This window comes from Rhinopithecus bieti, unplaced genomic scaffold (genome assembly GCF_001698545.2).
Source record: "Rhinopithecus bieti isolate Rb0 unplaced genomic scaffold, ASM169854v2 scaffold_42745, whole genome shotgun sequence".
Classification (NCBI taxonomy): Eukaryota; Metazoa; Chordata; class Mammalia; order Primates; family Cercopithecidae; genus Rhinopithecus; species Rhinopithecus bieti.
This window is the reverse complement of record NW_016819184.1, coordinates 224,981-248,872: the sequence shown is the minus strand read 5'-3', so window position 1 is coordinate 248,872 and position 23,892 is coordinate 224,981. Positions and strand designations below refer to the sequence as shown.

The window sequence follows — 23,892 nt, the reverse complement described above, 5'->3', positions numbered from 1 at the left end:
TAACCTTACACGATATCGCACAAAGGCAGAGAAATGATTGCATGGACATGCCTTCCTGTCAAACGTGTATGGAATCTGGCCCGTCGTAGGCTTATCTCTTTCCACCAGGATTCTTCTTCCCTTTTTTCTCGGCAGAGCTTCTTCACGTAGTTCAAATGACATCAGAACTTCATCAGGATGTAAGTTCCTGCAGAAATAGGCCTGTGTCTGGTCAGTAAACACAGAATGTAATGACATTCCCAGAGCATTCACAGGCCAGAGTCTGGTGTCCTCCCCAGCGTCCAGCAGGCTGTGGATGGATGGCATGCAGCTGACAAGATTGATACTGCATTAGACATTCCTGGAGGTCCCTGCGGCCAGGGACTGGCACTCGCAGGCCTCTCCCTGCACACGGCTGTCTTTGGAGAGCACAGAGCAATGGGAGGTGGTTTTGTTTTAGTATTTGGCATTTGGAGTCTCGCTTTTAATTTATCCTCACCCTTTAAGAAATAATTGGTAATTTATTTCTTAGAGATCAAATGTTGCTACAAGCTGAAAACTGTTTTATAAATATTTCGGGAAACCTGAATGCCTGGAATTTTCATTGTCATGCTTAAGTCTTCCTCCGTTCCACCCCGCTCCAGAAGCTGGTCCGATTCTTGCCTTGGTGCTGTATGCTATTTGCCTTTTCCATAGGCTCCAATAACAATAAGGACATCTTAAAATGGATGAAACTTTAATGAGTGGCTAGCAAGCGGAGAGACTACTTTTATAACAAGATTAATACCTTGGCTCAGGGGACATAACATTTTAGTAAAATCAAAATTTGTATGGTTACCCTAGCAGTGCTTGCAACCTCTGGCTTCCTTATAAAAATGTCTAAATAAAATACTGGCAGCCATCACTAGCCATTATTTCCATCTGCTCTAGGTGGCCTGACCCGGAACCCACTCAGGGCGGTGCGGTCTGGGCCGGGGTCTCCGGGGTTTCTGTCGCATCAGCTTGTGCAGCCGTGGAATGGGGATGGGGCACCGAGGCTAGCTGTCCGTGCTCTAGAGATTCCTGGGAAAAAATACAGAAATAACCCACAAGGGAGCCAGCATTTGGTGGTATTTTACATAAATTCATTCATCATCTATACCTTCTCCCCTTTTAATTACTAGACTTTAAAAGGAATCTTGGTATATATTTATTTTTATTTTGTTAATTCTTTCCTTTTTTTAAAAAATTGTAGAGATGGGGTCTCTCTACATTGCACAGGCCGGCGTTGAACTCCTGGCCTCAAGTGATCCTCCCACCTTGGCCTCCCGAAGTGCTGGGAATACAGGCATGACCCACTGTGCCTGGCCAATGTTTTTTTCCCCGTTTTGGCAAGGGAAGCCTATTGGGGTAGAAGTTCTGAAGCAAATACTCTGAATGGTTTCTAATTTTAATAGGGGGAGCAACATTTCCTGATCTCATTTATAATATGATATAAAGCTGCTGGCCAGCTGGCACTAATCTTAATTTATGATCTGTTTAACCTTTGTGTTTCCTAGCCATAGCTCGTACCACTCCCTGGTCTCTACACCAGCATGTTTCAGAGGCAGACATGCAGTGTCAGTTCTGGATTCTAGAGGCAAGGGGAGGGTTTTTATGGAGGGGTGGTGCACAGCTCTGTGCCTCCCCGGTCAGCTGGTACAGCACAGCAGTCAGCAGCGAGGGCGTGGTGAGGGCCCTGCAGATCCCCGGTCAGCTGGTACGGCACAGCAGTCAGCAGCGAGGGCGCGGTGAGGGCCCTGCAGATTCTTCACGCTGTCCTGGGCCTCTCTCCTCTTTCTGAATTGCAGGACTTTGGGGTCAGATTAGACCCTGCATGTACACAGATGACAATGGAATGGCTTTTTTGGGGGACTTTTTATTTTGAGATAAATTTTAGACTTGCTGAAGAGTTGCACAGAGTTTCTGTAGGCAGCCACCATCTGGTTTCTGCAAGCAGTAACACCTCACACTTACCACAACCAGGGTGTTAACACGGGTGCACTACTGTAAACCTTGCCATCTCTCCTTTGTCTCCTCTAGTGCAATGGTCTGAATTTACGTTTCCTCCAGAGTCCTGTGTTGAAACTCTACCCCCATGGTGATGGCATTTGGAGGTGGGGCCTTTGGGCAATGCCTAGGTCAGGGCGGAGCCCTCAGAATGGGATTAGTGTGCCTATAAAAGAGGACTGAGGGAGCTCACTCTCCTCTTCCACCACGTGAGGATGCAGCAAGAAGGTGCTCTCTGTGAACCAGGAAGAGGGCCCTGACAGCCCCTTGATCTTGGACTTCACAGCCTCCAGAATGTGCGAGATGAATTTCTGTTGTTTACAGAGCACCCAGTCTAAGGTATTTTATTCCAGCAACCAGAAGGAACTAAGACGTCTAACTTGTGTCAGTTCCTCTTGCCTTGTTTTTTGTGACCTAGACCCTTTCGAAGCATGCTGATCAGGTATTTTGTAGGATGCCTCTCGTTTGGGTTTGCTGATGTTGTCTCATGGAGAGACAGAGGTTTCGTGTTTTTGGTAAGAAGGCACTGAAGTGATGTGCCCCCTGGAGGCATCCTGTCCTGGGGACGTATGTCTGTCAGTTACTGTGATGTTAGCTTGGTCACTGGGTGTGGTGACTCTTGTGCATTTCCTCTTGGTAATTTAAGTTTTCCCATTGGTAATTAATTCTTGGGGGGAGACATTTTGAGACCATCTTGGTTCTGCTCAGGCTTTCACCCACTCATCTTAGTGACCATGGGCGTGTCTTGCCTGTGGCAGTTATTACTGTACTGTTTCCCTAATGCTTGTATTTCCCTCCTTCCCTTTTCATTTACCAGTGGGAACTGTTCTGTAAGGAAGAACTGTCTTTTCTTTCCCTTTTATTTATTAGTTTTTCAATTATTCACATCAGCATAGACTCATGGATATTTATTTTAATTTCTGGGGTGTAGACCAGTGCTGTCTTAATTTTGTTGCTCAGCCCTGAATTTGGCTTTTGGGAAACTGTTGAGTTTGGCTCCTATGTCTTTTGGACCTGCCTGTCGTTTTTCTAGTGCTTTCCTACTTTCTGGGACCACAGTATGATCCAGTTGTATCTTGTGTTTTCCCTGCCCCAGCCCTGGATTCAGTCACTTCTCCAAGGAGCCTCTGTTCCTTTTAGCTGGAGAATGATGTTTAGCAGCCAAGATCTGGGTGCTGAGTGTGCTTGCTGCTGCTGAGGTGCTGCTCTTCCTGCCCTTCTCAGTGGGAGGACCTGGGGCAGTATGTGTGTCTACTGACCCATGCATCTGTATTTATTTCTGTGTTTTCTGTCTGCATGCGTGTTAAAAATTACAAGTTCATCTGATGCCTCTAACTTGAATTCAGCACAGCGGGTTTTATTCTAATCTCTGCCTTTCCTCTTTGTAGCTCCCTTCTCCAACATTGAGAAACTTGGCGCTCTTTAGCTGCAATATGTTTGCTTGTATGGTGGCTTCTTTTAAAAAGAATCTGGTAAAACCTGTGTCATTGTGTTTCAGCCACTAGATGCAGATGAGGCTTAGTAGGAAAAGTCCTACTTATGAAGAACAGTATTTCCTATGCTTGCTTGGTGAAAAAAGTTCAATCTACAGAATTCTTCTGTAAACATGGTTAGGAATATAGGGTTGACATTTGGACTCAAATAGTCAGAAAATGAAATCCTTTTGTTTCATTACTTATTTTGTTACTCAGCTTTCACTTTGGCTCTTGGGAAACTGATGGCATGTTTCCAAATGGATATGCCAGCAAATTAACTTATTTCTCAAATATCCAATTGTTGCATGTGGAAAACAAAATGAAATAAAGCAAGGAAGACCCTCTACTGTTGTTATGTGAATAATAACAATTACCTTTAATAGCATTTTCTGCTAATTTAGAGATTTTTTCTTTTCTTTGACTCATTCTATTTTCTAACTCCTATTTTTGTGGAATTCGTATCTTATACCTATATCTGATTCATTATGATTCTTAATTCTCTTTGTTGTAAACAGAAGTATTGAAAATTCATTTGATGAACCTAAAACCCTTTAAAAGACCTGGTTACATTTTAACGTTAAGGGCGATACAGTATTCATGCTATAGAACACAGACAGTCAGAAGTCTTAGGAAGTGTTGGAGACTTTAATGGATACTGTGCTATCTAGAATCTGATCACTAGATTCCTGCTTTATCACATTGTTACTCGAATTGGGTGTCCTGGTGACCAAAGACTATGAAATAGCTGAGGGAAATACACCCTTATTGTCAGTTTTCACCAGATGATTGCAGATTGTTGGATATATGCATGAAATGGTTAGATCTTATTTTTGGAAGGGAGAGAATATAACCAATTGAAAAATGATTTGGAGTTAATTGTCCTGAAAATTCACCTGTTGTGTATTAATAGGTTAGGTGTTTCCTAATTCTTTCTTTCTTAAGCATATCTTCCTTTTCTTACACTCTTTTGACACAAATTTTGATTGTGGACTCACACTATAAATCTTGGGATTGGAAAGGCCATAAAGGTTGGATTTTTACAACTTCTCCAACAATGTGGAGGAATACCAGTGTCACTTTTGTTCAGAAAGTCCTCATTGGTGCTGATTTGGGCACTGCCTGGTTTCCTACCGTAGAGGCGTGTGCTCTGGTGGGGTAAACTGGGCGGGGGATTCACACCCGCCTGGGCCCTGGGCCGTTGGGGGGCTGCCTCTGCCTCGCAGGGCTGCTTCAGCCAACAGGAGGGTGCAGTGGTGAAGAGGCAGGGCTCTGGGGATTGGAATCTCCACGCTTGACTTTAGGCTTCTACAGCTCACTTGAAATGGGACCTGAGGCAAATTCTTCACCTGCAGTGTGCTGGGTTCCTCACCTGTGATACATGAATTATAATATCACCTCTCTCCACGAGTTATTGTAAGATTGATTTTATTAATATTTCAAATGTTAACTTTATTATTTATTTATTTTGAGACAGGGTCTGACTCTGTTGCCCAGGCTGTAGTGCAGTGGTGCGATCTCAGCTCACTGTAACCACCTCCTGAGCAATCCTCGCACCTCAGCGTCCTGAGTGTCTGGGATTACAGGTACCCACCACCACGCCTTCCTGATTTTTGTATGTTTTTGTAGAGACAGTGCTTCACCATGTTGTCCAGACTGGTCTTAAACTTCTGAGCTTAAATGATCCACCCGCCTCAGCCTCCCACAGTGCTGGGATTACAGACATGAGCCCCTGCACCCAGCCCAAATGTTAAGTGTATGACATAAAATTCGGGGTTACTTTGCCTAAACAGTTCAGTGTCTCTGATTAATGTGATATCTGTTTCACTGAGAGCTTTCATGTAAATTTAAAAGTAGATAGAATTATAGAGCTTCAGAGTTGTACAGGCTTGTAGAGGTAAAGGAAAGCCAAAACATTGAGCTCAGTGATGGGGTCAGTCACTTCCTGGTGTCAGAGTCCACCGACAGGCTCTGGCAACTCTTGATCAAAACCCTTGGCACACAGGTCCTTTCTTGCTCTTAGCCGATGGCAGTTGTCCTAGGCAGAGTTCCCTCAGTGAATCTGGAACAGCAGTGACTGGAGGTGAGGGGCGTCCATGTACTCACTCGCTCAAAGTTGCCCCCTCTTCCCTCTCTGGGCTTGGGCCCTGGTACCTCTCAGAGCTACCCTGCCTCCTGCGGGGGTGGGGGAGGATGGCTTTATTTTCTCTAGGCCAAAGGTTGGACCTCCACATATGTCCATGATGAGGGACAGCAGTCATCACTTTCAAGACCGAGAAAGTATTTATCTCCCTGGAAAATGGAGGGTTTATTTTGCAGTGGTTTGGAAGATGTGCTGAGGGTGGCTGTAGAGTTAACTCAATAGAATGTTTCCATGTCACAGAGATTTGTAATTGGTGGGCTTGGTTTGTTTTTATAGTTATTACTCCTTTTTATCTGCCTTGTGGATTTATGCATTTATTGATAAGTCAGTCAGTCATTTACCTCCCCATTCTTTGGTTTTCATGTTTCTGTTTATCATCAAGATAAGCAGCTGTGGGTTTTCTTCCATCGAAGCACCTGCCACAGGTGATGATTTTAATGGTATGACTGCCATGGTCACCACGACCATTCTGAGGACTCTAAACATGTTTCTTGTCCAACAGTGCTTTAATTTGAAAGGAAGCCTGAATTGAGCAGCATTCGTGTCTGTGGTAGACCAGGGAGGCAGGGCTCACCTCTGTTTTCAGGTCCGCTTTGCTGGATGTGCAGCAGGACTGCCCGTTCCACTCCCTCAAGGGTGGCTTGGTCGTGGACTTGGTTTGGCTAATGAGCGTGGGCTGGAGTGGCATGTGGTACTTCTTGGTGGATGTGTGTGCACACCAGCTCGTGGTTCTCTTCCCCATGTGGTACTGGGACAACTCTGGGACAGGATGGGCGCAGCCTGTGGCGCCAAGCTTGCACGAACCAAGACCGCTGCTGGGGCTAGCCCAGACCCGTAGTGGGTTTGGCGGTGTTTGTTACTCCAGAGCGTCACAGCCATCCTGACTAGTACAGCGCGGAGTGTGTCTCTATGTCCTGGAGCTTGGGGAGAGTCCTGGCTGAAGTCCAGGCTTTGAAGAATGTTGACTTAATCTTGAATACCCACCTGCCCCTCGAGTGCTGTGTCCTTAGGCGAGTTCCGTAACCTCCCTGTCTGCTGCTTCATCGACACACCATTTGATCTTCCTTAGGTTTGCTGTGAGGAGTAAATGAGATAATGCATGTAAAGCACCTGGCCCAGTGCCAGGCATATGTAGCTAATACATTGTGTTCCTACCCAGCTAGACCTTTTGATAGTCTGTTGGCATAAGGTCATCTACAAAAAGGTCCAGAAGCCATCTTTCTCTGGGGTATTTGCTTTTTGATAAAAAAGGAAATAAATGATCACATAATTGTTTTGTTTTGCCTTAAACAATCAGTGAAGAAATGTGGCTCACGTATACCAGAGGTGTGATATGAGTCGTTTCTCCCTAAGGAAGGCTGCAGCTGAGGTTGGGGGTGAATTTTTTCCCCTGCGTGAAGAGGGGTGACTGGGGATGGGGCTGCCTCCCTTCCTAAATTTCTGTGCTCCCTGTCGGTGCAATTAACTTAGGCCAAACCACACGTGGGGATTCAGGGGCTTCTCCCTTTATTCTTTTCCTTAAAATCAAGTTACATTTTTTTTTAAGCAATAAACTTTAGAACAAAATGAGGAATAGAGAACAAGATGTCGAGACAAGCCTTAGAGAGGCAGCTGTTAAAAGCAGCCGGACCCAAACAGAACGTAAAAATGCATATAGTCCAGAGATGCCCTTTTTCTTTTTACGGCTCTGCCCCATATTTCATTTATATTTAAAACTGAGTTGACGAATATGAATACAGATATTTAGAGTTATTGTAAAGTCATATTTGTTTATGTGCGCGGTCCGGTTTCCAGGCCATATCTTACAGTTTAAAAGGGAGACCAGTTAATGGTTTCGCCCACAGTGCTTGGATTTTTTTTTTTTTTTTTTTTTTTTTTTTTTTATCCTCCAGCTCCTATTCTTCAGGTGTGCAGCTATTTTAGTATTATGAAGAATGATGGATGATGCAGGAAAGTTTCTTTGGAAGCACTTCTGATATTGTGCAATGCACTTGGGGGTCAGCTACACTTGACTGATGCATGATTTATCCGATGTCCCTGCCACTTCCTGAGATAAAGCTGCTGCTTTATCAAAAATGCCAGCAACTGTGATTTAGAATTTATAAACCTCCGTTTTCAAATAATTGTTCTGATTACTTTCTGCCTTGGCAATAAAATGATAAAGGTAATTGCACACAAATGTGAGATAGCACCAAAATACAATAAAATTAACCTGAATTAGCTTGACTTGTCGATGAGAAGTATTTATGAAATGTGGTGTTGCAATAAGGGAGGGAGAGTGATATTATGGCTGGAAGGTGAGTTATTGCCTTAATGTAATACTCTTTGAAATTTAAAAAAGAGACTGTTTCTGTTGAGGGTGATTGTGCTTTTGAAATTAAGTTGAAGTGATTCTTATAATTGGCAACAATAATGCATTTTGAAGGTAATATCTTTTATTGTGTTATGCCCACTTGCATTACCTTTTATTTAGCTGTTTCTGGCTTCAGCTTTTCTAATACTCAGGTAGAAGCAGACTTGGAATTCTGTCGGATCCAGGGGCTGAAATGTTTTATTCTCTTTGTAGCAATGCCCCTGGTCTGAATGTTACAGACTTTTTCCTCCTACATTTGATTAAATTGTTTAGATATCAAAGGTTAAATATTATAGCTAGTTAATTTTTTTTTTTTTTTAGTTTAAGGGAGGTTTTAGAAATATGTTTTGTTTCCCCGTCTTTGTGTGGACTGGGAACATCTCATTGTAGCCTGATGGTTTCAACAGGATCAGATTGGAGCTCCCTGTCCGATACCCATAGTTTATAATCTGCCTTTACTTTCCTGAAATGAAATTCCTGGATGATATGCATCTACATGTACTATTTAAATGAAAAGCTTTAGGAGCAGTCATTTATAGTAAGATAATATGCCTTCAGAACAGGAATGGCTGGGCAGGACTCTGCTAGCAGACATAATGCGGCAAGCAGGTGTATGTACCTGGAACGCAGCAGCTGCAAATGGAGACGGAGACGGTTTTGTTTATTGGACATTCATCATGTGGTCAGCGTTGACACTGGTGATATAATTTTTCCAAAATGGTGGACAGTTTTTGTAAAGTTTCAAAGAAAATGAAGTTCACCTTTCCATTGAGTTATAGGATAGTTGCGTTCTTAGAAAACTTTGTGCAGAGAAAAACTGCAGAAAATTTTGTGTTTGCATGTAAATGGAACTATAGTTTAGGGTCTCATGAATTTTAGACTTGAACGTGTTGCAGGACATTTCAAAGTGACACAGGTTGCAGGACGACACTGGTGTTTATGATGGGAGAACATTCTGCATTCTTGATTCCCCCCCTTTAAATGTCGATACCTCCCACAGCCATTGTGACAACTGAAAAGCGCCTTCAAATTCTGAATACTCCCCTTTGAGAAGGACCAGAGAGGATGCTCTTCAGAACGTCCTCCCCTGGCCAGATTGTGATTAGATCAGGAGCTTCCCAGCACCCTCCTGCTCAGAGAGCCTGCGCCGCCTCAGACACCACCATGGGAAGCCTGAGGTTTTGGTTCCCCCTGTTGCCTGGGAATCCATTTCCAAATGGGTGGGGAGAGAAATGTCATCAAAGCTGAGAGTCCTTGAGTCCTTGGTAATTGATTGTACCGTAGTGCCCTCCACCACCTTTGGAACCTGATTTTGTCTAGCCTAGGTTTGTGTGAATGTGGTAGGGTTTTTTTTTTTTTCTGACTTGATAATAAAGTTTTAGTATTAGTGACTTGTAGGATATCTAACAAAGATGAAGTTTTGGAAACTAAGGCCAGCTTTGGAAAGTGTTATAGACTTAAAATTGCAATGTGTGTGTTTCCCCCTGTTGCCTTTGGGAGTACAGCACTGGTCTGCTGTTTTTCCAAGGAGAATGAAGTATTGGGAAAGAATTGCCCAGGAAAAATATAACTAGTGGGATTTTTTCCAGAAATAATAAGTGGAATTGAGAAAATTGAAGTGAAACAAGATTGTGTGGTAGATAAATATCTCTTTTAGTCCCCCAACCCCACTTTTATTTTCTAGTCTATTGATAAACTGTATATTATTATCATAGCCTACTTTGACTCTTGGTTTGTAAAAATGCAAGTATAATACAGGCTTTATGATTAGCCTAGTGTGAAGTTACATGTTGAAATAGAGGACTGACAACATATCAAATAATCTGTGTATTTTAATATGTGATAAATATATAAAGTAAAAACTGAGATTCCATTTCTTCCAACATTTTGACTTCAGGCTGCATTTTAGGGGTCATAAAATTATGGAGCTCAGCTACATGGGGGTGCTTTGTGAGCAAGCTTGACTTTTCCTTCTTTAAAAATGGTTGAGTTACTTTCTGTCTGCATCTGATACATCCAGTATCTCAAGTGTTTGCTTGTGTATTGGACATTCGTCATCTGGTCAGCATGGATATTGGTGACATAATTTTCCCAAGATGGTAGACAGCTTTTGTAAAGTTTCAAAGGAAATTAAAGTTCAAGAACAAGTTAAGAAAGAAAGTTTTTTGGCTTGTTCTTGCTCATGGTGTCTTACTTCCATGTTTGCCTGGTTCTTTGATTATACTGGGCATCCTATTTGAGAGATTGCTCATTTTTCATGAGAGCAGTGTGAAGCCTGAGGGGATTGTGCTTGTCTCTGGTATAGTTTGATCCCTTCGGTCAGGTGCTGAGCACACCAACAGGCTTCGTGAATTGCTCAGATGGCCACGAGCTGAGACCTGCAGAGTGGTCTCTCATTTGCAGTTGCTATTTTTTTTTTTTTTTTTGCAGCATTTCCTCACTAGGCCAGTGGTTCTCAACTGGGGGCAGTTTTGTCCCCCAGGGGAGCTGTCATGGTAGACATTTGTGGTTGTTGCAACTGAGGGAGTGCTGCCGGCATCCAGTGGGTGGAGACCAGGGATGCCAGTGAACATCCCACAACACATGGGCTAGCCCCGCAACAAGGAGGAATTCTCCTTCCTGCAGGGTTGGTGCTGTCGTGGTTGAGACAGTTCACTGGTCTCTGTAGAACTTGTTTAAAGCTCAGCTGGTCCCTGGCCTCACTCCAGATTTCCCTGCCTACACTTGGTTCATCCGTCTCATCCCATCCTCTTTGTCAGGATTCTCTTGGTGCCATCTCGGACCCCTTCTTCTCTTGTGTCTTTCCCATCACCCCACAGCAAAAGAGTTTTCCATTTCTGTGGGGTTTCCAGGCGCCCCACGCCTCCCCTTGCAGCCACATACTTAGGGCTGGTGAAATAGCCGTTCAGTCATCTCACTGGCTCCAGGTTGTTCTCCGGGCATCCAGTGGGCATTGATGCTCATGCCCAGCACTGGTGGCTGCCTCGCTGCTGTTGTAGATGTCCAAGTCCTGAGCCCTCGGACTGCTTTCAAAGCCCCAGCCACCCTACCCTGGTCCTCCTATCTTACCTTCCTATAATCTGCTCTATCCAAAAGAGTCCACTTGCCTTTTGTACAACTACATCACGTTTTTCTTTTCTCTGCCTTTGCACACTCGGATTTTTCGATGTACAAATACCTTCTTAATCTACCCCCTTTGAACTCCTAACCATTGTTCTGAGCTTCTCCTCCTGTGAAGCTTTTCTTAGTCCTTGGATTTGGATGTCGTCTTCAGGGCATCTTCTCTGGGTTTCTTTGAGATCAACACAATACAGTCAAGGCTGTGGGCCCTGAACCCGTACTGGATAGGATCCCAGTCTTCATTCTGCGACTTAGGGGCCGTGTGTCCACGACCAGGTTACTCAAGATCCCCAAACCTCAGTTTCCCTGTCTCTAAAGTGGGGGTTCCAGTGCTGTGTTATGATCCTTTGCCAGGCTACAGTGGAGAGCTAGATGAAGCTGTTCCCGTGAGGACCAGGTGAGACAGGGCTGGTGTAGTGTTGAAGGGTGTCTGTGAGCCGTCAGGCAGGTGACCCTGGAGCCAGCCTCTCCAGGGTGGCGTGCATGGTGCTGCAGCCTCTGCACTTATCCCACATCCTTGGGTTTGGCTTCCAGACGGATGTGAAGCTCCCCTCTGGAGCATGTAGATGGAGGACGAGGCCTCTGGGGCAGGGGTGGCCTGGAGACATGGCAGCGGTCTTGTCCGATGGCACACAGACATTTCCCAGCTTGGTGCGGGCTGCCTGGTGCACAGCCGTCCTGCAGCATCAGAGCAGGCTGCGGAGCCAGGGCCAGGGTCCCCTGGGGAGCAATGGCCCCGCTGGGGGAGATCGGGTTTTCAGTCCCTGTCCACAGAGGACACGGGTGCCCAGACGTGAGCTCTGCAGTATATAGGAAGTCCTAGTTCCGACACTGGGGGAGGAGCGTCCTGAGAGTGGGCCTGAGATGGGGATTTATGGGCTGAGCTGTGGGAAGCCGGCTTGCAGGGCCTCTGGCGAGTGGGTGAAAAGGACAAATGGATTCTGTGCAGCTTTTTATTGTCCAGCCTCACGCTGTATTTCCTCGCGCGCTGCTGTGTTTGCCAGGGCTTTGATTGTATTAGTTACTTGTGAGACGGAGAAACCTTTCAGTCCCCAAAATAAATATGGATCTGCTTTCAATATGTTTTAGCTGTTAAACTTCAGCAGCTGGCAAACAAGCCGAAAGCTTTTGTTCTCATTCTAGCATAGGTTTGCAGAGTTTGAATCCCAGATGAAACATGGACCAAGCCACTAAATTCTGGGTGGGATACTAGGTCCTTTGCAGGGAGGTGATGCCCTTTGTTCTGTGACGTTTTTGTTTTTGAGGAATCTCCCATTTCCTGCTCTCACCAAGTTAGTTTTCTCTCTTGGGCGGGGCTGCCTTGTTCTTAGGGACCGCTGGTGCAGCCCAGTAGCAGTTCTCAGCCTATGGATCCTAGCCCATAGGTAGACAGGTGCAGTGGGGCAGGGCCAGCCCTGTTGCAGAGTAAAAAGCCCTCTTGCAGGTGGTTCTGATGGCCACACCCCTTCAGCCCTCCTGGAAGCCGCCATGGAGATAGCTTTCACATACCTGGCGACATGTGGCAGGTCCTAGAAGGTGTGGATGAAGGTGGTGTGTACCGGGGGTTGGTAGGGGAAGGAGGAAGAGAAGAGTCGTAGGGGCTGGAAAAAGAGAAAGAAGTTGATCTTCACCTAAAACAGTGTGTTTGTCAGTTGGGAAAACTGGTTTTACACTTAGAAGTTGAAGGTGGAGTACATCAAGGTAAGTGGGTGCTGACCTCTCTGTTATACAACAGATTTAATTTTTCTTTTTCTTTTTCATTTTTTTGAGACGGCGTTTTGCTCTTGTTGCCCAGGCTGGAGTGCAGTGGTGCGATCTCGGCCCACTGCAACCTCTGCCTCCTGGGTTCAAGTGATTCTCCTGCTTCAGCCTCCCAAGTGGCTGAGATTATAGGTGCCCGCCACACGCCCGGCTGATTTTTTGTATTTTTAGTAGAGACATGGTTTCACCATGTTGGCCAGGCTGGTCTTGAGCTCCTGATCTCAGGTGATCTGCCCACCTCGGCCTCCGAAAGTACTGGGATTACAGGCATGAGCCACCAGGCCTGGCCAGGTTTAGCTAATTTGGAAAACCCTGTTAAATAAACAGCTCAGGTCAGGTTGCTTACTTGATTGAAAAAAAAAAAAAGCAAAGGTAATATTTTCTGTCATGAAGGTTTGTGGATATTGCTAATTACTTATTTGAAAGAAATAAATGAAATTCAATAAGATCAAATAACTTGGCAGTTATTTGAAGGAAGCAGCTCTTTTCTGCTGGGCTGTGACTTTCAGGAGCAGTTGCGTCATTTCCAGGTGAAGCCAAGAGCCCTTGCTATCACCTGGCTCCACTAGGGTTCTCTGTGTGTTTTCCTTTTGGGTTGAAATTTTCCCTTTTAGCTGCATGAGATGTTTATTATTGCTACTCAGAAGTGCCTGGAATCTATATTGCTGTAAGGTGTGGGATGAAGTTTCCTTTCATGATGGTTTTATTTTTATTGCGTTTGCATAGAGCACTGCCACCATTCACAGGATGCCCACAATAGTCCCGCCCCTTGAGACCACATGCAGGATTGCACCTTCCACGCCCAACACACACCAGGCCCTGCACATATAATTCCCTGTGCGCGTTAGTGTGGGCTGATTGTACCTTCCACGCCCAGCACACGCCAGGCCCTGCACATGTACACATGATTTCCTGTGTGCATTAGTGTGGGCTGATTGCACCTTCCACACCCAGCACACGTCAGGCCCTGCACATACACACGGTTCCTTTGCACGTTAGTGTGGGCTGATTGCACCTTCCACGCCCAGCACACACCAGGCCCTGCACACACGACTTCCAGTGTGCATTAGTGTGGGCCGATTGCACCTTCCACGCCCAGCACACGCCAGGCCCTGCACATGGTTCCTCTGTGCGTTAGTGTGATTGGGCTCCTTCTCTGTGTGTGAGCCTGGCACATTCGGATTTCCTTGTGTCCTTGTGCCCTTTCTATAGAAAAAGGTGGTTTTTTTCAAGTAGAAAATAGTTTGCAGTAATGGTAATTATTTTGTAGTTCCAAGTTGTTTAGGATTGATAGAATTCCTAAATCTTGAGTTAAAATTCTAGTGTAGGATGACTAAGAAAGACGTGCTGTGTTTACGTGTATTTTCCAGTTTAACCAGAGGTGACTTTAGACAAGTAATTCTGTTCTGCCAATTTATTTCTCTAAGTATTGTCAAATTAGCTTTTTCATGGGATTCTGGGATATGGAGTTGCTTGGTCCATTTAAATCTATATATATAATTTTTTTTTAAACTAAATCTAACTTCTGGGTTTTAAAAAGCGTCTCCTGTCCACCAGCTTTTGAGAAAAGTCCCATGAATTGGATGACACCAAGTGGCTCTGTGTCCGGAATTGGTGGGTTCTTGGTCTCACTGACTTCAAGAATGAAGCCGCGGACCCTCGCGGTGAGTGTTAAGTTCTTAAAGATGGTGTGTACGGAGTTTGTTCCTTCAGACATTCAGATGTGTCTGGAGCTTCTTCCTTCTGGTGGGTTCATGGTCTCGCTGTCAGGATCAGTGGAGCTGCAGACGTTCATGGTGAGTGTGACAGCTCTTAAAGGCAGTGCGTCTGGAGTTGTTCATTCTTCCCGGTGGGTTTTTGGTCTCACTGGCTTCAGGAGTGAAACTGCAGACCTTTGTGGTGAGTGTTACAGCTCATAAAGGCAGCGTGGACCCAGAGAGTGAGCAGCAGCAAGATTTACTGCAAAGAGTGAAAGAACAAAGCTTCCACAGTGTGGAAGGGGATCCTAGCGGGTTGCCACTGCTGGCTCCAGCAGCCTGCTTTTATTCCCTTATCTGGCCCCACCCACATCCTGCTCATTGGTCCATTTTACAGAGAGCTGATTGGTCCACTTTACAGAGAGCTGATTGGTTCTTTTATAATCCTTGCGCTAGACACAGAGTCAGAGAGTGCTAGTTAGCTAGATACAGTGTACCAATTGGTGCCTTTATAAACCTTGAGGTAGACACAGAGTACTGACTGGTGTATTTACAAACCTTGAGCTAGACACAGAGTGCTGATTGGTGCATTTACAATCCTTGAGCTAGACACAGAGTCACAGAGTGCTAGTCCTCCAAGTCTGCAGTAGGTTAGCTAGGTACAGAGTACCAGTTGGTGTATTCACAAACCCTGAGCTAGACACAGTGCTGATTGGTGTGCCTATGATCCTCCAGATAGATATAAAAGTTCTCCAAGTCCCCATCCAGTTCAGGAGCCCTGCTGGCTTCACCCAGTAGATCCTGCACCAGGGCTGCAGGCGGAGCTGCCTGCCAGTCCTGAGCCAGGCCTGCACTCGGCTGTGGATGGGACTGGGTGCCACGGAGCAGGGGGTGGCACCTGTCGGGGAGGCTCAGGCTGTGCGAAAGCCCACCGAAGGGGCAGGAGCTCAGACATGGCAGGCTGCAGGTCCCGAGCCCTGCCCCGCGGGGAAGCAGCTAAGGCCCAGAGAGAATTGAGTGTGGCGCGGGTGGGCCAGCACTGCTGGGGGACCCGGCGCAGCCTCCGCAGCTGCTGGCCCAGGTGCTAAGCCCCTCACTGCCCTGGGCCGGCAGTGCCCGCCGGCCGCTGTGTGTGCGGGGCCTGTCGAAACTCACCGGCCAGCGAGCGCAGCAGCCCCGGTTCCCGCCCGCACCTCTCCCTCCACGCCTCCCTAAAAGCAGAGGAAGGAGGCCCCAGCCTCAGCCAGCCCAGAGAGGGGCTCCCACGGTGCTGTGGTGGGCTGAAGGGCTCCTTAAGCGCCGCCAGAGTGGATGTTGAGGCAGAGGAGGCGCTGAGAGTGAGGGCTGCTAGCACATTGTCATCTCTCAGCTCCAGCACCAGAATGAAAGGAAGAGCAGCAGAGGCTTGGGGCACCCACCTGGGGGCTGTTTCCCAGTGCTGGGCAGAATACTGGGGTCAGGGTTGGAGGACCCTAAGGCCAGATTGGAGGTGGGAGCATGGTCAGGATGCACAGTGTCCAGCTGGGGTCCTGGAGCAGCCTGGGTTCTTTCTGCAGGGTGCTGTCCTCTGCCTGATGAGTCCTGTTCCCTGTCTCCTCGGGAGAACACCAGTACCAGGACACCAGGAGTTGCCAGGTGGGGGCATCTAAGGAAAGGAAATGTTCATGAGATGCGCCACAGAGATGACCCTTTGGAGAATGTGATTGGGTATTTTAACATGGTTGTGAGAAATATGTGGTTTAGTAGGAAATCACATACCTTGGGGAAAACGCTGGAATTGACACGTGAGAATGGGTGAAATGCTGGAAGATGTGGAACAGCTGGGAGGACTGAATCGCTATAGAGCCACACCTGGTGGTGGGAGCGCGTTGAGGGCCTGCAGGTGCCCTTGAGGAAGGGTTTTGGTGGATGAGAAATATGATAGGAACCACGTGTCTTGGGGAAAACGCTGGAATTGATGAGAATGGATACTATATTGGCTCTATTGGAAATTATGGCTGACAGATCTAAAGCTCTATCATGCATCAGGGGCTTGCTGGTTATTTCAGTTAGTTTAGTAATTTTATTGATCTGTAACAGATATGTGTCAAAGAATTTTAGGAAGTTAATAGAAGTGTACATATTCATGAAAATAACAATTCATAAGAAATAGATGATGGGTTTAGATACAGAATAAGGACAGGAAGATAAATGAAACCAGTATACCAGATGCAGGCACATGCTTCCCATGATGGGAACCTCATATACCAGACGCAGCCAGATACAGCCATGTGCTTCCTGTGATGGGAACCTGGTATACTAGATGCAGGCATTAGACGCAGGCACGTGCTTCATGCAGTAGGAACCCCGTATACCAGATGCAGCCGCGTGCTTCTTATAATGGGAAACATCTTGGAATACTCCAGGAATTAAGCAGTGAGCTTCTTAGTGGTCAGAGCACTGATGGGACACTAAGTAGCTGCTTTAAGCCAGCATCAAGGTTCTGGGTTGTGTGTTTTGTTTAACACAGCCGTATTCACCTGGCCATCAGTTTTTTATAGTGAGGAGACCTTCCCAGGGCTATTTGGGGATCAGATGAGGGGCCTAGTGTATACTAAGGGCAGAGCTCTGAATAGGTTAACAGGAGCCCTAGATCCCACTAGAGCTGGGACTAGTTTTATCTGTGCAGGCCTAGAGCCACCCTATTCAAAGTGGTGTTTGGGCTGGCAGCATCACCTGGGCCTACCCACTCCTGCTGTATCGGAATCCGCTTTGCACAAGCTCCCTGCACTGGTCGCCGTGGAGGGAATGCCGCTATCTCGCGGTGCCTTCTCCCCAAGGCTGGCTGCTGCTCTTCCTTGGGTCTGAGTCTGGCTGTCCTCTTTTCAGGTCGAGGATTTAAAGCCTCCTGGCTCAGGGCTCAGTCCTGGGTGTGTGGCAGGTCAAGAAAGGGCAGTGAATTCAATTTGCTAAGTGTCTGCCCTGCAGATGCAGGGTGCTGGAGATGGGGGACACAGAAAGAAACAGGCCCTGATGCTGTCCTCGCACGTGGTGGAGTAGGGACAGCGAGGTGTTGGCAGCCATCCCTGCTTTACTTGACCTGAGCTGTCATTCCCTCAGCACCTGTTTGCGGATTGTCTGTAGCATTGCTTGCTTCTTGTTTTCTTTATATCAACTTATTTTTAAACAGCTGCTTCAACTTTTTCCTAAGGAATTGCAGGGAGAACAAGTGTTTGCTATGCTCATTTTATTTATTCTGTTACATGTTAATTTAAATCTATAGTTAATAAACTAGTATCTCAACTAATCTCACCACCAGAGGTGCGTTCAACACCCTAGAGTCAGACCATCTCTTCCCTGTGACTTCCCTACCCCAGGGCTCTGGAAGGGTCGTTCTCATGCCTTTGAGCTTCGGGTCTCTCATCATCAGAGAAATGGATTCTGTCTCATTTGCAGGGAGGGCTCTTGTAAGGATTAGAGAAGAGGAAAGTGAGTGCCTGGCATGAAGGAAATACCATCAATGTCAGTAAACAGCTCTTACTATTAATTGTTTCTGAGTTGAGTTGTGGCTCAGCGAAGTGTGAAACAGTTGTTGAATTCTAGTCTGTGCCGTTCAGTGCCTTGAATATACATACATTTGGTAACGTTTATGGTAAGCGTTGGTGAGGACGTGGAGAAATTGGAACCCTGTGCGTTGCTGGTGGGAATGTGAAATGGAGCAGCTACTGTGGGACACTTCTGGAGGTTCCTGAAAACGTGAAGCACAGAATTCCCGTGTGGCCCAGCAATTCTACCCCTAAGGACATACCCCCCAAAATTGAAAGCAGGATCTTGAATAGATATTTGTACACCAGTGTTCCTAGCAGCATTATTCACAGTGGCCGAAAGGAGAACATACGCAAACGTCTATCTGTGAGTGAGCGGATACATTAAACATGTCCTATCTATGCCATGGAATATTATTCAGCCTTAGAAAGGATGGGAATTCTGGCACGTGCTGCAACATGGACGAAGTTTAAAGACATTATGCTGAGTGATATAAGCCAGTTACAAAAGGACAAGTACTGTATGGGTCCACGGACATGAGGCACCCAGAACAGGCAGATTCAGAGATCAAGTAGAATAGTGGGTGCTGGGGGGTGGGGATAGCTATTGTTAAACGGGAACAGAGCTTTTGCTGAGGTTAATGAGAAAATTTTGGATATAGATAGAGGTGATGGTTACACAGCTTTGTGAATGTATTTAATGCCACTGAATTACACACTTACAAGATAGTTAACCTAAATACTGTGCATATTTTGCCACAATAAAAATATATTTCCTAACATTTAAACAAAAGGAGTGTCTGGGACGTTACCTCCGACACACCTGGTCATTTGGCATCACCGGCGACCCCTGGCTGCTGGCAGGTGTCTGGGGCAGCAGCTCTGAGCAGGAGGCCCAGAATCTGCAGTGCCAGGCCTGGGAGTGCAGGGGTGCAGCAGGAAACGTGACCTGGAGGCTCTTCAGAGCCTCGGGGACCACCAAGGCAGTTCTTGACGCTTTATTCTGGCCTTGGTGTTCGGCAACGGAAAACAAGGAGAACTAGAATGTCTTGACTTTCTAAAGGATGTTGTAAAACAAGGGAAGGCGATGATGCAGTGAGTTTTATCACACTCTTGCTATGACCTTCATGAGGATGTTTGAGCATCTTTTCTTCATTGAGGACGTAGGCTTCCAAACTCCGTGGCCGAGCCCTAGTTACAGTCAGTGCACAGTAAGTCCTGCGGGTAGTCATAGAAATGGAGAAAATGGCAGTATCTTTTCTCTAAGAAAAAGTTTAAAAACAGATACTTAATGTGAGTTTTCTTGCTAATAGGTTAGGTTTTAGAGTTTGAAGAGGTAGTTAATTATGAAAGCTTTTCATTCTTGACAACCATGTTTTTTCCTCTAATTCAAGTTACCTTTGAAATGAACACTGCAGATCTGTGAGATTTTCATCTGTGAATGTTGTTTGAAGAATTCATTCTGCTGTAATTTAGATAAAATGTACCTGCTGAATTTTGTAATAACATTCAGAAAGTTTTATATTTTTGTTCGTGTTTGAAATATACAACAGAAGTTTTCCTTGTGGTAGTGAGAATATATCAATATGAGAGAGATACAATTATATCAATTATTTGAACAAAGATTGGGTATTATTTACATATAATTTTGTAATAATTCCTATTTCCAAGGAAGAACAATGCACAATACTTTGTCATTGTGTCATTTATTTTTATTGTGGTCTTTGTTTTTATTGAAACATAGATTCCATGTATAAATGTGGATTTTATGTATATCTTTCCCCATGTATATTATAAGTATTTCAAATCAAATAACTTGGCCAAAATGATTTTTCTGTATTAAACATTATATTTTCATTTAAACCACTAAAATTTCTGCTAGTTCAGTCTGATTCCTTCTTGCTTTTTTTGCGTACAGTGAGTGCTGTGGGCTGAATGTTTGTGCTCCCACAAAATTCATATTGAAACCTCACCCCTAAGTTGTTGGTGTTAAGAGTTGGGGCCTTTGGGAGAGATTAGGTTTGTGCCCCTATGAAAGAGACTGCAAAGAGAGCCCTCCACGATTGAGGATGCAGCAGGAAGGCGCCATCTGCGAGAAAGTGGGGCCTCACCAGGCACTGAATCTGCTGGCGCCTTGGTCTTAGACTTCCTGGCCCCCACAACTGTGAGAAATAAATGTCTTGTTTATAAGCCACCCAGTCTATAGGATTTTGTCATGGCAGCTCAGATGGACTAACACAGTGAGCATGTTCCAGCGAGAGATGGCCTAGCCCCTCTTGCTGTCCATCAGGACTGATAGAAGCTGGGCCCATGCAGAATTTCCAGAAGCTGTGTCAGGTACTGGGGGTCATCAGACTCTAACCAGTACCCAGCAGACAGATAGGACCTGAGAGAAGGGGTTGGGGTCTGCCCCTTCTCCGCCCCTCAGCTTCCTACAGCGGCCGAGGGCAGAGAGGAGGGCACAGTTGAGGGGATTGAGAGACGTGTGCTGACTGTCCAGCAGCAGGTCCACCTGCAGGCACAGTGTGGCCTGGCGTCTGCTCTGAGAGGATACATGTGCAGGGCAGGCGGGGCCCACGGCTGCTGCTTCCCCACTCACCAGGGTCCCGTCAGGAGCAGCAGCTGCAGCCCTGGGAGCCCACAGTCCAGCCAGGAGACGGAGAGCACAGGGCGGAGTGTGGGGTTGGGGATTCCACTTGTGGTGTTCCCAGATTCGGGGGATTTCCACGAGGCCCTGTTGACCGGCAGTGCTCCTTAGATACGGTGCAGAGGCCTTGGGGTGGGGGTCCTGTCTCATTACTTGATAGCACGTTTCAGCTGGCTCCTTAATGGGAAAGTTGGTGCTTTAGTGAAAGCTCCAATCCCCTAGCTACAGAGTGTATCGCAGATATTTATCCCTTCCTGGCTGAGCACGGGGCAGTTTCTGCCTGCAGATTCAGGCTCTGGCTCTGGGTTGTGGACCTTTGAATGTGGCCATACCAGAGTTTGTGACCTTGACATCTCGAGGCATCCTGTAAGTGATATGACCTCAAGGGAGGAAAGCTAGCATGGCCTGCATATGGGTGAGCCCGTAGACTGTAAAAGCAGGTGTACTTAGCAGGAGTAGTTACCCATGTTGATGAGAGCCTCTGACAGTCAGAGGTACAGTCTTCAAATTCACATTTTAACGTCTCTGCCTACTACTATGAAATCTACAGCAAGGGAAAAGGGCAAAACAGTCTTTCTGTGAAGGATCTGTTTTATTTTTTATTTTATTTTAGTTAATGAGACGCTGATCATCCAGGGAACAGGAGCTAAACGCAGTCTTTGAACTTGAACTCTGTATGTGGTGTCTGCCGGTTTGGGTGTGAGCAGCCTCACTCCATGCTGGTTCCCAGCTTAAACGTCCAAGGAAGAGCTCATGACAGTTTTTATATTAGTTCTTTAAATATTTTATTGTAAGTTCGTCTCTTCCCAGCCCCTCTTGCTATTTTTATTGCTCCATTGGAAGTTCCAGCCAGTAGCCCAGGCCCTTTCTGTCTTTGATGTCTGTATGGTGGGCAAGATCTCATCACGACCCACATCAGCTTTGCCGTTAGAAACGTGTTGCCACAGAGGAGTACATTCATAATTGAAATTACCAAATAGGGAGTTCTTTCTAGAGGCTGTGGCTGCCTCAGTGAAACGTGCATGGCTGAGCAGAGCAAGGAAGAGTTAGTGGGGTGGAGGGCGTGCTGATGTCACAGTGGCATGGGGTGCGGTGAAGTGATACAGGTGTGTACGTCGTCTTACCCCGCATGGTGCTTCCAGAAAGCAGATGGGAGAGCTGTGTGATGAACAGGTGCGACACTGGCTGGACCCAGGTGAGCTACTGTAGAAGCGGAATCAAAATCACATAGCACGTTGCCCTCTCTTTCCCAATACTGTAAAGAATTCCTCTTAAATGGAAATCTGCTACGTCAAACTTTTATCAGTTTAATTTTAATAAAAACCTGAATCAATACAAAGTAGCTTGGGAAAACAGCTTCCCCCGCCCCCCGCACCCACCAATAACATTTTACAGATTCAAGCCCAGTATGTCTTGCTTCTAATGAGATGGAAGGAGCGGTGTTCTTGGCACCTGCTCATCTCTTTCCCCTTGGAAACTCAGCCGGGTTTTTACTGTTAGCTTATGGGTCGCTAATGTTATGTCCACTCATAGCAGAAATGGAAATCCGCCATCAAAGTGGAGACCTTTGAGAATTTGTGCAGCATCGAAATGCAAATACCAGCTCTTATAGAATATTGGGGTTAGCAGTGTCGACAGTTCTACCCTGAGTGTGGTTGGTGGTGGGGCTCCAGTGGAAACAAACTGGTGTCCAGCGGTCAGCTGTCCACACATCCATCCCTCCCACTCCAGCTTCTCCAGGTAAGACTGGCTGTGTGAGCGCAGAGAGTAGAAGTCCTTAGGGACACCTTAGGATGGGAGGCGAGCTTGTAGCTGGAGCTCAGCTTGGGGGTTTCCGGTGCTCCGCCCATGGCTCCTGGACAGCGAGGGACAGTCTTCTGAATGGACCTCACAGGTCCTATGGTCAGCTTTGGCCAGAGGGCATGGGCCCCCTTAGCTCATTTCTAGTAATGGGATGGGTGGGTGTTATGAGGAAACACACAGCCCAGCACAGGCTCCCCAGAGCATGTCATGAATCTTTTTCTGTCCCCTCCCTGCCCTGCCTCACCTCTGTTCTGTGGTCTCCCTGCACTGTCCCCCTCCTGTGTCCTCAGTTGCCACATGACTGACACGTGCATGGGTCTCGTTTGATGGCTCTGGCAACTTCTCTACCTCAGTATACCTTTTGGCTGCCCAGTGCTGGATCGCCAGTCTGCTTTACTGTTCACGGGAGGATGGTATCACTGCCTCACACGTGGGCATGGCACCCGTGCTGGGGCTCCCCCGTCTCGTGAGGCCGTGTGTCACACAATGCTTCCTGAGGGTGGGGTGGCCGTGAACAAGGGCACTCGCCTCCGTCCCGTTCCTGTTGCAGAGGAGGAAGAAGTCTGGGGCCCTGTTTGCTCAGGATGGACTGAGGCCCAGACCAGCTTCCTGTCTCCACACCCTGACTCCAAACCCGCACTGTGACCTCATGGGGAAGCATATTCCCGAACGTAACTGCGGCACCACAGCCTGAGACTGCTAATGGAATGAATGAGTATTTTCCTTTGGGTTTCCCGCAGAAGTTTTCCCTCAGTTCCCTACCATGGTGGGTTGTGTCTTTGTCACCCGCAGTGAGAATACATGAATGCTTTAGCAGATGTTGTGTGGCTTGGGCCTGCCTGCCTTATTCGGAGATATTTTGCACCTCTGTGGGCTCGCAGTGGCGGGCATCTCTGGGGAGGGAGTGCTGTCTCCGTTGTCCCGTGGGAGGGCATGGGGTGGTCGCCCTGGGGATCACCTTGGCGTGGGCTCCACATCAGGAAGCGTATCGCAGTGTGTCCGGCATTGGTGTCCTGGCCGGATGCTCTGTTTATAATGATAGAAAACAAAATTTTCTACTCTGTGAAATTTGCCACCTTCCTTCGGCAGCATTTCACTTGGTTTACTTCCTTAATTGATGAAATATGTGAAAAATTTTATAAATCTTAAACATGAGAAAATTCTAAATGATGTGTGTACACATACATACATACACACACAGTTGGCCCTTGGACAAGACAGGTCTGAACTGTGTGGATCCACTTACACTTAGATGTTTTTCTACCTGAGCCACTGCAGAGACAGCAAGACCATCCCTCCCGCTGCTCCCCTACCCCTTTCTCCTCCCCTCCCCCTTCTCCTCCCCTTCTCTTCCCCTCCCCATTT

The 23,892-nt window shown here is 46.6% G+C and overlaps 1 protein-coding gene across 8 annotated transcripts in view; it reads left to right on the top strand.

The window, feature by feature from the left end:
• MGMT (O-6-methylguanine-DNA methyltransferase) overlaps positions 1-23,892 on the top strand; it is a 271,433-nt gene that overhangs the window by 28,758 nt on the left and 218,783 nt on the right. For 5 of the 8 annotated variants that reach the window (XR_001882666.1, XM_017858701.1, XM_017858700.1 and 2 more), the window contains exon 2: positions 14,414-14,520. The exons of the other annotated variants lie outside the window; for them this stretch is intronic. Coding sequence is in view for 4 of the 5 variants with exons in the window: in XM_017858701.1 (XP_017714190.1) it covers positions 14,431-14,520 (90 nt within the window). In the remaining variant the exon portion in view is untranslated. The remainder of the gene's footprint in view (positions 1-14,413; positions 14,521-23,892) is intronic. 8 annotated transcript variants of the gene reach the window in all.